Source organism: Dama dama, chromosome X (genome assembly GCF_033118175.1).
Source record: "Dama dama isolate Ldn47 chromosome X, ASM3311817v1, whole genome shotgun sequence".
Classification (NCBI taxonomy): Eukaryota; Metazoa; Chordata; class Mammalia; order Artiodactyla; family Cervidae; genus Dama; species Dama dama.
In genome coordinates this window covers 10963577-10979635 of record NC_083714.1, presented here as the reverse complement: position 1 = coordinate 10979635, position 16059 = coordinate 10963577, and the positions used below count along the sequence as shown (strand labels likewise).

Sequence of the window (16059 nt, the reverse complement as noted above, 5' to 3'; positions counted from 1 at the left end):
CTGGAAAATATAGAATATACTGTTATAATGACCTGAGCTTTATACAGGATATGTATGATAGTGGCTCTGGTTCAGCCCTGAAAAAGTAGCTACATTTTCAACACAGCAACTCTGAGCCTCTGAAGCCTCAAGTATGAGGGAGGTTTCCCTAGAGCTAGAGGTGGCTCTGGAAATCAGGAACTGATTTTATTTGATTATACAGACTTTATATCTTTATTTCATATTTAAGAGTATCTTGGGGCACTGCCATTACACAGAACAAATTTGGGGTACCGTTATTCTCATATATGTTTTCTCTCTGTAACCCATCATTTGTTTGGAGTTTTTTCTGGTAACAAAGATGAGTCTTGTCTTTTTTCTTCTGGCAGTTGTGAGTGATGTAGCCCAGGGTCTTGGAATAGACCATATTTAAGTGACCTGAAGGGATTCTGAGAAGAAATGTCCTTGGGAAAGGAATATGAGTACTATTATATTTAAATGACAATTATATAAATGATCTCCTAGAAGACTAACAAGGATATGTTGTTTCTATCACAACCTTTTTTTTTTTCCTTCTAAGAAATAGAATTAGATCTGGGGAAATCTTATTAGTCCTTATACTATTACTGAAGTTAGAAAGAATAGATTTTGATTCATCTGTTTATTCAGTTGGGGGAAATTATGTTGAATGACCTACCTAACAATTCTATATTAAGATCCTGCCTGGAGGATAGCTGATGTATCCATTTGATTTATCAGATTACAGACATCCCCACCTTCCTTTTTTTCTTTCCTTTGCTACTTGGTATCACACCTCTATGAAACATATTAGAATTGTTTAGACTGGAAATACCCTTAAATATTGTGTGACCGTCAAAGCAAATAACACATAGTTCCTTTGAACTGGTAGTCAGGGAAGGAAATAGGTATCTGAGTTTTGGCTCATGTTATTTCTTTTCTCTTGGGTTCCTAGTGCATTTTTGTCCTTTGGAGCCAGTTTTTGTTAGATTGGTACTTGTCTCTTTTACCCAGAAATAAAGATGGAAAGTCTGAGTTGGACTTTGATACAGATCAGTATGATATCCTGGTAACAGACTTTGGCACAGATGAAAAAGAGACTGGTGGCGTTTCCTCTGAGCTGCCAGAAACAGAGTACTCATTACGGGTGAGTAAGAGTGGTTTTTCTTCAACAATGAGAGGTAAGATGTCCTGTAACATGAAAATATTACAGAACAAAATCTCACTTTAGTTATATAAAGATGACAACCTTTTAACCCTATACTCGGATTCCCTTTTACTGTCTGCACTCAAACAGTGTAGCTAATGTAGACAGCAGTACTTAGTATGATAGTTGATATAGAATAACAAAGTATGCAAACTGAGCCAAATCTTTGCCCAGATGAGATCTCAGATGCTAGCAGCATTTTGTGGGGATGTCAGTAGAATTGTCAATATTGTGTAATAACTTTCCCTTCACTGTTCCATAGGCATTTTGTGGCATTCTATACATGAAGCCACGAGTGAAAATTTTTCTGCGTCAAAAGAAGGTGACTACCCAGATGATTGCCAAGAGCCTGGCCAATGTAGGATATGATATATATAAACCTACCTTCACAGTATCCTTTCAACTACATGAAACTGACCTCTTTGTTTCAGGATTAGATTTCCAGGTTGGCACAGAAAAACAGAAATCTTTCCTTTTCCAATTAAAAAATGTGTGTTATAGTACAAGCCCTATTTTACTAAGGAGGTATTTCTGAAACCAACCTATGCACCAGTTTTATCAGAGATCACCTGGAAATTACTAAAGTAATACAACTTCCTGAGTCTTTAGAGATTCTGGTTCAGTAGATGCTGAAATCTCTCTTTTTAAAAAAAATAAATATTTTTTAATTTAAAAATCCTCCACAGATCATAATGAATAACCAAGTTTGAAAGTCTCTACTATAAGGAATGATCCACACTGTTAGGTTTGTACAGGAATTTTGTTACATATTAATTGATTGAAGTAAGCAAAATGTTGACTTAAATTTGTTAATCTTTTGGATAGGCTATGAGTTTTGCTGTAAGAAGTCCAGACTTCTGTTGATAGAAGTTAGGAGATGGGAAACCTACGGTGAGAGAAATCTTCAACAGATTTTACATGGATTTCCTTGTACTTCTCATAATTGCAGCCATTCAGAGAAGTTAATTACTCACTTTCACTTCTGCCCCCTGATTGCACTGGGAATGGATTTCAAACACTTGAGGAATCTTAAGGCAAACTATGGGAATTAGGTCCATCTTTGTTTAAGAATTTGGGGGTCAAACAAGTGTTTGAAAGGATGAGAATTCATAAGTACTTTTGAAGAATTGCTCTTGTCATTTACTTTCTAGTAATAAGCTCAGCTCTTGGCCCAAGAAACCTGTTCACACACTGTTTACTTTATCAGAGGCATTATCTATCTTAATTCTTCCCTTGACCAAACATTAGAAATTGCTGTTCCCTTTTTATATTGTTGTTACTCATAAGCAGATTGATTTTCTCCTTTTGGAGAACACAATCCTTGTCTACTATGAAAGTTAAAAAAAAACCCTAAACACACTAGAGCTAACATCGTTAGCATCTGTAGGTAAATTAGTTGTAATATCACTGTATGGAGCTGGGATCTTGGTGCCTTAAGTTTAACAGAGCCAGTCTAAAGAAGTGCTTTTCAACTACTGTTTCAGGATATACCATATTTCTGCCTTCAGCTTCTTTCTTTTATGGGTTTCTATCAGGATACCTTCTAAGCGTTCATTCTGTATATACCTCAGCTCTTCTCAGCCTCCCTTCCCATTAAACTAGTTACCTTCCCCTGTTAGAATTTGAGCTAAATGAATTCACGATAGGTATGAATAAAATGTAATTTCTAATAAAATTTCTCCAAAGGTCACTGAGGGAAAAGATACTGATACTAACTTATTTATTCCTCAGTTATCAAAGGCTTCTTCTCCCCTCTTGTCCTTTCCCCTCATAATAATTTGGGAACCTCCTACTCCAGTGTACTCCCACATCATAATTTAGAGTTTAAAAGTGTACAACAGAAACAATTCGACAGTCTTTATCTTTAAAGTGTTAATTTTGTGGTGTAGAATTTTGGTTTTTTGTTTTGGGCAGTTTTACCCTATTTTGTTTTTGCATTGGAATGGGGTCTTACTTGTGGTTTGATTTGGGCTTCTGGAGACAAGAACATCAGATGTTGTGAGCCAAATATTACTGTGTTATGTATCACTTATGTCATGTCTTCATATCATACCTGGTCCATTTGTCACATGGATTTGATTCAAGTAGCTTGTTACTTAGAGATGATAATGGAGATCAGTTTTTGAAAAAGTAAGAAAAGTAAATTTTAACTCATTTAGACATGAAGATTTCTTTTAGTATTTGTTTTAATGAAAATCTCAGTTTCTTTCTCTCCCCTTTCTCACTTCCTTACATTGATTTTTAAATCAAATAGGACTTGCTAAAAATTTGTAATTATTCATGTTTATGTATAATTAGTTCTCTTTGTTTCATTTATTCAAGCTTGTTAACTTCTTCCCATGAAATAGATTACAACAGGATTAGTGTGCATTGGTGGTATAGTGGTGAGCATAGCTGCCTTCCAGCAGAATTATTGTCCTTTACTTTTGAAAGTGATTTTGTTCCTTGTGCTTTTGCTTTCATTGTGTTTTGTATGATTAGTTGGACATACCTTATTGCTTATAATTGTGTTGTGCCATGTATTTATCTAGTAGTAAATTAGGCAGTTAGCAAAGGTTAGGTAATGTTTTGTGTTTTATGAATTTTAGATCACTGATGATACTTTGATATGTTTTCTTATAGTCTTTATGCATATATTTATAGTATATATTTTTCAGTGATACTTATTATTATATTCTGAACTTTTCCTAATATTCCCAAATATTTTTCAAGGGCATAATTTTCTTTGTTGGCAGAGTAATGTCTCTGCTTTTTATTTTTATTTATTTTTTATTATTATTTTTTTAATTATTTTTTTCCATTTATTTTTATTAGTTGGAGGCTAATTACTTTACAATATTGTAGTGGTTTTTGCGATACACTGACATGAATCAGCCATGGATTTACATGTATTCCCCATCCCAATCCCCCCTCCCACCTCCCTCTCCACCCGATCCCTCTGGGTCTTCCCAGTGCACCAGCCCTGAGCACTTGTCTCATGCATCCAACCTGGGCTGGTGATCTGTTTCACCCTTGATAATATACATGTTTTGATGTTGTTCTCTCGAAACATCCCACCCTCGCCTTCTCCCATAGAGTCCAAAAGTCTGTTCTGTACATCTGTGTCTCTTTTTCTGTTTTGCATATAGGGTTATCGTTACCATCTTTCTAAATTCCATATTCAAGGGCATAATTTTAAGAACTGTGTAACAGACTATGTGGCTACACTAACATTTATTTAGTCATCCCCTTATTGTCAAACATAAATTATTTGCTTTTTAAGCCATTATAAATCATTGATAAATCTCTGTAACTCATAAACCATTATGGTCTTCTCTCACTATTTCTGTAGTATAAATTCCTGAAATAGAATTACTTGGTCAAAGGTTAAGAATATTTTTAAAGCTGTTGATACAGATTTTTAAAATGCTTTGTAAAAAGTTGTTACCAGTTTATATACACTGGTGTTTGATGTTTTTTTGCTATAATGCAAAATTTATTTGTGTGCTAAAGCCCCTGGTGTTTGTCTCCTTAATGATTTTCTTCTCAGAATAAGCAGGTGAAAATAACTTTTGGGTTCTCTTGCAAGAATAATAACCAGTTTGGAGTAATGATGTATCATAACAACCGCCTCATAAAGTCTTTTGAGAAGGTGGGGTGCCAGGTGAAGGTGAGTAGTTAATGTTTCTTTGTCATAGAAGGCTGAACAGAGTAGGAAGAGGATTTAAATTTTGCAAAAGCGATAAACCAATGAATGGCTTTTTACTGCCATCTTGAGATGGTTGTTAAATCTGATCCTGGAATTCTGTGTTATCAGTGAGCTGTCTTACGTTCAGAAGCTCTTTCTATTTCTCATTCTTCATAAATGTTAACCCAGGAGCTTTACTGGATGCATTTTTTTAGGTCACTGTTAATAAGAGGTAGAATGAGAGCACCAGCAACTCTGCCATGTGTATAAGTTTACTAATATTTGAGGTAGCGCTTTCCATTTTCTTGTGGAGACAGTAAGGCAAAGTGGAAGATGCATAAAATTTAGTGTTTGATAACCAGGATTTGAGTCCCAGCTTTTTCAACTAAAAGCCATGTAACCTTGGCTACGTTGTTTAATTTCTCTGTGGCTCAGTTTTCTTACCTGTAAAATGGAAACAGTAGTAGTTTTACTTGCTCTACCTACCTTAAAGTTTACAGGGCTGAGAGATTTAAATGGAATAGATCATGCAAAAGTGCTTTATAACTGAAGTATAGAAATATTACCATCATCTTCAGGTTTTAATAACAACGTAAAGTGGTAATAGCCACAAGTATCCCATTCATCCCTATTTTATAGATAAGATTGCTAAAGCACAAAGGATGATAAGCTGCTTTATATTACACAGTAGGACAGAGTTTTACATATGACCCAGGAGAGCTAGTTTGCAGCCTGTATTTCTTTTCATTGTTGTATCATCTTTATACAACTTGTTTGTGTGCAGTCTAATTACACTTTGACTCAGTTCCTTCCATTAAAGAATACAAAAATGATTTTAAGTCCAAAAATCTTTTGTATCAACTTGTAATTAATCACTACAGGTGTGACTCTTTCACAGTTGTTTGGTGGCCTTACATATATAAAAATTGTTTTAATAGTGGGATGATTACATAGCATCCTTAATTTTTTCAGATGGAGTTTGGTTTTAGTTCCTTAGAACAGGAGTATATAACCTTAAATTTTTTTTAGCATTATCATTCTTTGTTCAAATGAAATCTCACGGCAATCCCTTAATATAAACAGATGAAAGTGCCTTGAGGTAGCATGGGTGAAATAGAGTTTTCCTGGAAAATCCTAGGGAATCTATGGATCACAGTTTGAAAATCTCTGCCCTAAAATTTGGCAGAGGTTCCAATTCATTGTAATACTTGCAGTCTATTGGAGTAAATTCCCAGTGTTTCTCTAGATATTACTGGCCTTTCCTTGCCTGTGAATGTTGTATAACCTTTCTGTTATTGTTTGGAATCAAAAGGAAGTGCCTCTAGGCAGTCAACATTAATGTAAGTGTTAAAATTACTATTTTTTTTCTAAGCCAACTCATGGAGAAGGTGTGGGAGTAATTGGAGTCATTGAGTGCAATTTCTTAAAACCTGCCTACAATAAACAAGACTTTGAATACACCAAGGAGTACCGGTGAGTCACTCCCAACCTGAGTTGTTTCTAATAGTTTGTTCAGATATGATTCTATTCTCTGAAAACTCTAAAATCATCTCTTAAAACCAGCCAGAAAAGTTAACAGAGAATTCCTTCAAATCTGTTTTCTAAGGTTATAAATAACATGATTTGATTTTTAAATTAAACCTCACTGATGGATGATGTATGGAGCCCAGTTGAAATAAACTTTAAAAATTATGGAAAGAGCATAGGGGTTATTTAGTTAAAATACTTATGGTAAAACAGTGTTTTAAAACTTTTTATTTTGTATTGGGGAATAGCTGATTAACAAAACATGTTGTGATAATTTTAGGTGAACAGGAAAGGGACTCAGCCATACATATACATGTATCCATTCTCCCCCAAACCCTGCTCACATCCAGGCTGCCACATAACATTATTGAGCAAAGTTCCATGGGCTATACAGTAGTTCCTTGTTGGTTATCCATTTTAAATATAGCAATGTGTACATGCCCATCTCAAACTCAGTAATTTATCTCTTCCCCCCATCCTTCCCCCCAGCAACCATAAGTCTGTGAGTCTGTTTCTGTTTTATAAGTTCATTTGTATTATTTCTTTTTGGATTCCACATATAAGGGGTATCATGATATTTCTTCTCTGTCTGACTTCACTCAGTATGACACTCTCTAGGTTCAACCATGTTCCTGCAAATAGCATTATATATTTCATTAATTTATTTTTAGGAGACAAAGGAGTTGTTAAAGTCAGAGTATAATAGTTTGTTTTAAAACTTGTAGTGAGGGATAGATCATACATTCCTTCTTTCATCAAGTATTATGAGATATCCCCTCTGCCATTACAGACATAAGAATGAAAGTTAAGAATCCTAGATGCCTATAAACAAATGGGATGAGATGTATGTAAATGCTGTGTGTGTGTTAAGTCACACACACAGCATTTAGTCGTGTCCGACTCTTTGTGACCCCATGGGCTGTAGCCCTCCAGGTTTCTCTGTCCATGGGATTTTCCAGGCAAGAATACTGGAGTGGGTTGCCATATCCTCCTCCAGGGGATCTTCCCAACCCAGGGATTGAACCAGCGTCTTTTAGTTCTCCTGCATTGGCAGGTGGGTTCTTTACCACTGGCCCCACCTGGGAAGCCCCTATATGTAAATAAGAAAGTTAAATACCTATAAAATTGTATTAATGAGGGCTGTATGCCAAATGGGAAGCAGCTTTCAATAAAGCCTAAAGGAGTCAAGGAGGGCTTCACAAAGCAGAATACATTTGAACTGAAACTTCAGGGAAAACTTGGAGTTTGCTAGGTGAACGAAGTGGGGGAAGGACATTCTAAGTGGAGGAAAGTATGTAAAAGGGCAAAGGGTGTCCTGGGAGTATAGAGAAAGAAGGTGTGAGGACTTATGGTGTTGTTTTCCTTGAAATCTCAGTAGCAAATCTTTTGTTAGAGTAGGGGGAAAGTAATTCCCCAAATCTTTTTTGTTTTGTGTCCACTGTAATAAAATTAGTTAACGGTTGTGCCTTAGTTTATACGAAACCATAAGAATTTTAAGTTTAATATTTGACAGACTGATAACTATTTGGATGACAACCTCAGATTAATTTCAGGGTAATTGGTTCTTGGTCCCTAGGGCTACTCAGTGATTGTGATAACTGCCTGCCCTTAGTTTAAGTAAAATAGTCTTTTAAACATGAGTCTGGCCCATAATGAAGATCTTTGATTAGGACTTGACTCACAAGAATGAAAGTTTAGGAATGACATCAGTTTGGCAAAAGTCCAGAGCCGAGTCATTCTATTTCTCTTGAGTGAAAGGAGTAGTGAATTTCTGGTGATTAACCAAATAGTTGGAGAAGTCAATGGCACCCCACTCCAGTACTCTCGCCTGGAAAATCCCATGGACGGAGGAGCCTGGTAGGCTGCTGTCCATGGGGTCGCGAAGAGTCAGACATGACTGAGCGACTTCACTTTCACTTTTCACTTTTATGCATTGGAGAAGGAAATGGCAACCCACTCCAGTGTTCTTGCCTGGAGAATCCCAGGGATGGGGTCGCACAGAGTTGGACACGACTGAAGTGACTTAGCAGTAGCAACCAAATAGTTGAGATTTGTGAAATCCAAATGTTAGATACTAAAACTATGTAACATCCTCTTATGCCATCTCTGCCACCCCTGCCTCTACCTTTTAAATTTTAGAGGTATTAGACCCTTGGCTTGTGGTGTTTCATTTCAGTATGATGAGTTTTAGGTGATGGCAGGGGAATCCAAATGGAGGTATTACATAGAGAGTAGGTTTATTCAGTTAAACATATGGGACTTCTGGCTTAAGTAGCTTAATATCTGCTGCACATTTTATTACAAACAGAAAACTAGTATGCTAGCCTGCATACACAGTCTTTTTGAGGATGAGAAATTTGTGTAACTCACCCCAATTCTGTCATCATTTCCCTTTTCACTCTGTTTTATATTCACTGAAAAAAGTGTTTTGTTAATATATGAGGGAATTTGAGAGGGTGATTAGAGAAGATTGTTTGCCATCACAAACTCATCCTAAGAGTATTTATTATAGATTTCAAAACTGCTAAAAGGGGTTTCAGCCATCACACTGCTGGAATGTCTACAAATAAATCACTTGTAATATCACTTTTAATAGTTGTGGATATCAAATTTCAGCTGCAACTACCAGGACTCAAACTTATAACATTTTTAGAGTGAATTTCAGCTTAAGAAATGCAATCAACACATACTAACTGAGCACCTCACAGGTGCATGGCACAGTGGCTAGGTTTTGTGGAATTTTCCAGAGATATTCGAGACACAGTTGCTGTCTTTGAGGAGCTCACAGTCTAATTGTAATGACAGATTATCACCAACATGAAACAGAGCAATAAACTATTTGATCATTTGGAACTAAGTGGGATGGTACAGGAAACATTTGCTGATAAAACAGATAGGGAAGGTTTTAGGTAAACAGTGTGACTTAAGATTTGCCTTAAAGATACAAGGTTTAGAAAAGGGAGAAAGGGGAATTCCAGGATGAAATAATAGCAGGAGCTAAATAAGGCAATGACAGAAATTCAGAATGGGAAGAATATGGGGAGTTGGGGATAAGGGGATGTAACTAGAGCGAAGGGAAATAGAGTCAGATGGATAGCATAGGGCCCTATCCTAAGGCAGGGGTTGGCAAATCTTTCTGTGAGGGGCCAGGAAGTAAACAGTTTTAGCTTTATAGGCTGTGTGGTCTCTGTCACTACTACTTAGTTGTGCTGTAGTATGAAAGTACTCAGTTCTGCTATAGTATGAACGCAGCCACAGACATAAGCAAAGGAATGAACATGTCTGTGTTCAATACAGTTTTGTTTACGAAAACAGGCAGCAGCCTGGATTTGGCCCACAGGTTGTAGTTTGTTGACCCCTTCCTTAAAGCCCCACTTCCCAAAGTGTGTACCAAGCTGCACATGATGAAGTCACAGGGGAGCCGTGGGATATTTAAAATTTTTGAGGGGAGTACAGTGGTACTTGACTCTTGCCTGTAAGTAGTAGAAATTGTTTTCTCTTGCTGTCATAACAAATTACCACAAACTTAGTGCCTTAAGACAACACTGATTGATTGGCTTAGAGTTCTGTAGGTTAGAAGTCCATCTCAGATTTCACTGGGCTAAAACCAAGGTGTTGGCAAAGCTGCATTTATTTCTTGAGGCTCTAGGGGTGAATCTATTTTGTTGGCTTTTCCAGCTTTTAGAGTCTGCCAGCATTCCTTGGCCCATGGTCCTCTTCCTCCATCCATATTCAAAGCCATCAATGATGGGTCAGGTCCTCATATCATGTCACTCTGATGACCTTGCTTCTGTCATTACATCTTGTTTGATTCTGACTCTTCTGCCTCACTCTTTCACTTTTAAGGACCCTTATGACTGTGTTGGTAATTCAAGATCATCTCCCTATCTTAAGGTCAGCTGATGAGTAACCTTAATGCCACCTGCAATTTGATTTCCCCCTTGACGTGTAACCTGATATATTCACAGGTTTCAGGGATTAGGACATAGACATCTTTGGAGGACCATTATTCTGCTATGACAGTCTGCTCTCTGGCCTCCTAAGATTCACTTACATCACACATGCAAAATGCATCTATACCATCCCAGCATCCCCCAAAGTCTCAACTCTTAGAGCAACTTAGTCTAAGTTATTAATGTCCTCAACTCACAATTCCCAAATCTCCTCTAAATCAAATATGAATGATACTGAGTCTGATGCATCTTGGGGTAAAATTCCTCTCCATCTGCAGATGTGTGTCTTTTAATTTTTTTTTTTTTTTTGTATTTTGCTCCTAAAATACAATGGTGGGACAGACATAGGATACCAGTTATAGATGTTCCAGTTCAAACAGGGAGAAAATTTGAAGGAAAAAGGAATCCAGGCAAGCTAACTTCACTAAATTTCAAGGCCTGGAAATACTCTTCTGGGGCTTTCAGCTCCACCCTTTGGACTTAAGGTCTATTCTGTCCTCATGGCTATACCCTCAGACTTGATTTTCCTTTTTCTTGAAGGATAGCATGTATTTATGTGTGTTTCCCAGGAGGCTCAGTGATGAAGAATCCACTTGCCAATGCAGGAGGCATGGATTCGATTCCTGGGTCGGGAAGGTTCCCTGGAGGAGGAAATGGCAATCCACTCCAGTATTCTTACCTGGAGAATCCCCATGGACAGAGGGACTTGATGGACTATAGTCCATGGGGTCACAAAAGAGTTGGATGCAACTGAACACAAAAACACACACAAGTGTGTATTTGTAGCTGAGTAGTTTCATCTCGTTTCAACTTGTTTCTTGACTGGAGAGTTTTGGGGGTCCAACATCAGGCCAATCTAGCAGGTTTTTTTAAATTTTTAATTGGAGGCTAATTTACTTATTTAATTTATTAAATTTATTTATTTTATTTGGAGGCTAATTACTTTATGATATTGTAGTGGTTTTTGCCATACATTGACATGAATGTCTTAGTATTAATGTACTATTCTCAAGAACTTTGTGGGTCTCAGGTATAGATCATGGATACTCACTCATTCAGACAAGAGATTCTTGACAGATCTTTCTTAGATAGTCCTATTTCTATTCTTCTGCTGAGATGGTGGTGGAGGTCTAATTTAATATGTTCAGTCTTTTCAGAGAACTTTTTGTATGACTGAGTACTTTGACCTTTTGATCTTCCTAAGATATTAGCAAAAGGTTGTCCAGCCACTGCCTTGGCTTTACATTTTAGCATCTTTTGCAATCTGAATAAGCTGAGACTTTCCAAAATCATTAAGTCCTGGTTCGGTTTTTATTGAACAGTTCTTCCCTCAGTTTCTTTCCTTCTTCTCACATTTTATGTAAGCAAGCAGCCACTAGACCACACTTTCAGCACCTTGCTTGGAAATTTCAACTAAATGTCCAGTTTTGTCATTTAGGAGTTCTGCTTTCCACCTTGTATTGGATCCAATTCTGCTAAGCTTTCTGCCACTACATAACAAGGAATACCTTCCCTCAAGTTTTCTAATAACATGTTGCTAATTTCCTTCTGAGCCTTTACCAGCAAGAATTTTAACATCCATAATTCTGCTAACAATCTGTTCCCAGTGACTTAGAAATACTCTGAGGAAGTTTGTGTTTTTTTCTACCATGATGTACACTTCTGGGTGCTCACCAGTGGGGTGTTTAACATCCATATTTCTACAGTCTATTCAAGGCAATCCAGGCAATTTGTGTAATGTTCTTCAAATTCTTCCAGCCACTGCCCCACTGCCCAATCCCAAACCACTTCCACATTTTTAGGTATTTGTTATGCTAACACCACACTTCTAGGTATAAAAATGTTTAATTACTTTTGATTACATCGTATCTTTATGAATCTGGGGTTTTTTGTGATTACAGTGATAAAAAGCAAGTAATACACAAAAAATCAGTGTTGAATAAGAAATTAGGGATGTTGTGTCCAATTTGATTCCAAGGTTTGAGCAATTGTTCAGTATCCAACAGGCATACCCATTCCATTATAAGTAATTGTGGCTATTTAAGATTGAAATAGAAATATTTTAGTATATATATTTTCAGATGGACACTACATTTTAGTCCATACTTATTGTTTGTACATAACTGTTTAATATTAAGTAGAACTAGTACATATTTCTTTAGACCTAAGGGTGCCATGCAAAACTTGAGACACTACAGGTACCATGAACCGAAACAGTTTGAGAACTTCTGTTTTAGAGGGATACTGGCTAGAGTAGTTGATACTTTGGGCAATGGAATTCATTGTTTATTCTTGAATAAAGGGGTGACTTGAAATAATTCTGTCTTAAGAATATAATACTTATATACTGCTCTATGGCTTATAAAGTGCTTTACATGAATTATATCAGTTGATAAACCTGGAAACAGGGTGCAGGATAGGTTAAAAAGAATTATATACTATTTGAGTAATCTAGGTGTGAGGTGAAGGTTTGAAATAAGACTGCTGTGAAAAAGGAAATATATGACAGATACTATGAAAAAAAGATTTAAAAATTTGGTGATATATTAATAATGGGATAAGGAAAATAAAGGAGAGGAAGACTCAAAGGTCACTTTAAAGTCTCAAATTTAGTAGACTGGGATACTGGCAGATAGAATACTGAGATTGGGAAAAGGAACAATTTCGTGTAATGGCAGTGGTTAGATTATAGGGGATTAAGACAGGAGTATGAAGAGAAGATAGTGGATATAGACCACATATACCAGGATTGGGGAAGTGAAAGGAAAGAGATTAATAGAACAGTGAAATTAAACCAGGTCTTTGCAAGAAGGAATGGAGTTTCAAAATTCATGATAATGGTATCTTGATTGAGGTGGTATTAATATTTACATGACTGTGTGCATTTGTTAAAACTTACAGAACTACACATTAAAAAGATAAATTTTACTCTGTAAATTTCACCTCAATATTTTTTGCCCAAGTATATGAGAACAGAGGTTTATTGTTTGATTGAGATATAATCCGTGTACCATAAATGTCACCATTTAAAAATGACTACTTTGTTGGTTTTGGTATATTCACAAAGTATGTACAGCCATCACCACTATCTAATTCTAAAGCATTTTCATCATCTCAAAAAGAAACATCTTGTCCATTAGCAATCACTCCTCATTTCCCCTCCTCTCCAACCCCTGATGACCACATAATCTTATTTCCTTTTTTTAATTGTGGTAAAATACACATAACATTACCATCTTAACCATTGTTAAATGTGCAGTTTGGCGGTATGAAGTACATTCATATTGTTATGCAACCATCACCCTGAAGCAAAGTTACATAGCTCAAAATAGCCTGGAGTTAAAACTCCCCTCAGGGTCCTCCCCACCATTCTATGCAAAACAAAGAACTCTCTCACCTGAAGGAAAAAAATGGACTTTAAGGTTGATTACGTTCATCTCCTGAACTCCTTGCCCCAGCCATTTAAGAGATAACTACTCTGAACAACCTTGGAGAAGAACAGGCCCCGTTAAGACTAGATTTCCACATATGTGCCTATATATACTGTATATACTTAGTCTTTTCTTGGGTTAGTGCAGCAGGTCACTAATCTGAGTGCTGCTCTTTCTGGCCTCATTAAAGGTGATCTGTTCCTGTAAAGTGCTGGTCTCATTCTTTTTCCGAACCTTGCCTTCTCTAACTCCCTTACTCTACAACCACCATCATCTGCAGAACTATTTTCATCTAGCAAAACTGAAATTCTCTACCTATTGAACAATAACTCCTCGTTCTCACCATTCTGCTTTGAATTTGACTATGCTAAGTACCTCATGTAAGTGAAATCACACAGTATTTCTCATTTTGTGACTTATTTCACTTAACATAATGTCCTCAAGTTGCATCTGTGTTGTACATATGTCAGAATTTACTTTTTTTTTTTAAGACTCTCTATTGACATTTTGCAGAACAGAACAGATTAGACGTATCTTCTTTCAGTTTTTTTTTTAATTTTATTTTTTTATTTTTTTTCAAAGTCTATTTTTTTTCCATTTATTTTTATTAGTTGGAGGCTAATTACTTTACAATATTGTAGTGGTTTTTGCCATACATTGACATGAATCAGCAGAATTTACTTTTTTAAGGCTGTTTCGTTTTTTCATAATCTTTTGTTTGTATGTACCATACTTTGCTTATCCATTCATTTATCAGTGGACACAGGTTGCTTCAGTGTTTTAGCTCTTACGATTTATAGTCTATTTTGTCTGATACTTCTATTAAATAGCTACCCTTGCTCTCTTTTGGTTATTATTTACAGGAAACATCCTTTTCTATCCTTTCATTTTCACTGTGTGTCTTTGTATGTAAAATTAGTCTCACATAGACAGCATATGTTTTGGCCTTTTTATTAAAACCCATTTTGCCCATCTGTCTGTCTTTTGATGGGGAGTTTGATCCTTTTAAATTTAAAGTAATTACCGATAAGAAAGGATGTCTGTCATTTTGCTGTTTGTTTTCTATACGTCTTATATTTTGTCCTTCATTTCCTGTATTACTGTCACCTTTTATGTTTAGTTGATTTTTTTGTAGTGAAGCATTTAAATTCTTCTCATTTCCTTTTGTGTATATTTATAGCTATTTTCTTTGGGGTTACCGTGGGGTTACATGATGCTGTGAGCAGAAGCAGCAGAGATCAGAGCACAGATCCCCAGTATTTGGAGGGAGAGGTCCTTTTTGCCTACCCTGGTTCCTGCAAGCTACTCTTGAAATGTGTGCATAGCCATCTGACATGGGGCTGGGGTAGGAGATGGGTAACTACTACTGTGCTAAGAGCTGAGATTTCCCAATTTGTCATCCAAGCATTCCCCTGGAGATTACAAGCATTCGATAGACTCCAGAATTCCAAATGGTTCTGCCAGTTCTGCCAGTGTAAATGTTGTCTTTATGGGAAGGCAGATTCTTGCTTCCTACTCCACCAGCTTTCCAGAATCCCATGGAATCTTTTTTATTTATTTAACTATTTTTTAATTTTGGCCATGCTTGATCTTCATTGCTGCGTGGGTCTTCTCCAGTTGCAGTGAGCAGGGGCTACGCTTCATTTGCAATCGCAGTGCGCAGGCCTCTCATTGCAGTGGCTTCTCTTGTGGAGCAAAGGCTCTAGGCATGTGGGCTTCAGTAGTTTCAGCATATGGCCTCAGTAGTTGTGGTGCATGGGCTTAGTTGCTCCTCAGCATGTGGGATCTTCCCAGACCAGGGATCGAACTGGTGTCCTCTGCATTGGCAGGCAGATTCTTAACCACTAGACCACCAAGGAAGCCCCTGTAATCTTTTTTAAAAAGTAGATTTTAAATAAAACTTTAATAGAAAGCAATAAATAATTCTTCATCTGTGACTTCAGGAAAGAATATAAACAATAGAGGTTTGGTACATTGGTAGGTCAGAGCGGGGAATGAGAGTTTACAAGAAAGTTCATTTAATCTTCTCTGTGTAGTCAGAATCTAATACGAGCAAGGTGGAGTTAAGGAAGAATTTCTCTTAAGGAAAGGTCTACAAAATCTTTGGGGAGTCGAGATTTTTTTTAAAAAAATACTAAATTTGTAATATTTCAAGTATGTATGCACAGCTGTACATTAAGTTGTAATCCTGAATTGTAGAATTAAACAGAAATTTTTCACTAGAAATTGCCAGTTTTTCAAAGTAAAATTCAGATTTGCTGCACATCATACTGTTTG

The 16059-nt window shown here is 36.6% G+C and overlaps 1 protein-coding gene across 1 annotated transcript in view; it reads left to right on the top strand.

The window, feature by feature from the left end:
* The window catches only part of MORC4 (MORC family CW-type zinc finger 4), a 55050-nt gene that overhangs the window by 15400 nt on the left and 23591 nt on the right, over window positions 1-16059 (top strand). The window contains exons 6-9 of the mRNA XM_061137885.1: window positions 1012-1144; window positions 1467-1595; window positions 4734-4853; window positions 6244-6344. Of these exons, the coding sequence (XP_060993868.1) occupies window positions 1012-1144; window positions 1467-1595; window positions 4734-4853; window positions 6244-6344 (483 nt within the window). The remainder of the gene's footprint in view (window positions 1-1011; window positions 1145-1466; window positions 1596-4733; window positions 4854-6243; window positions 6345-16059) is intronic.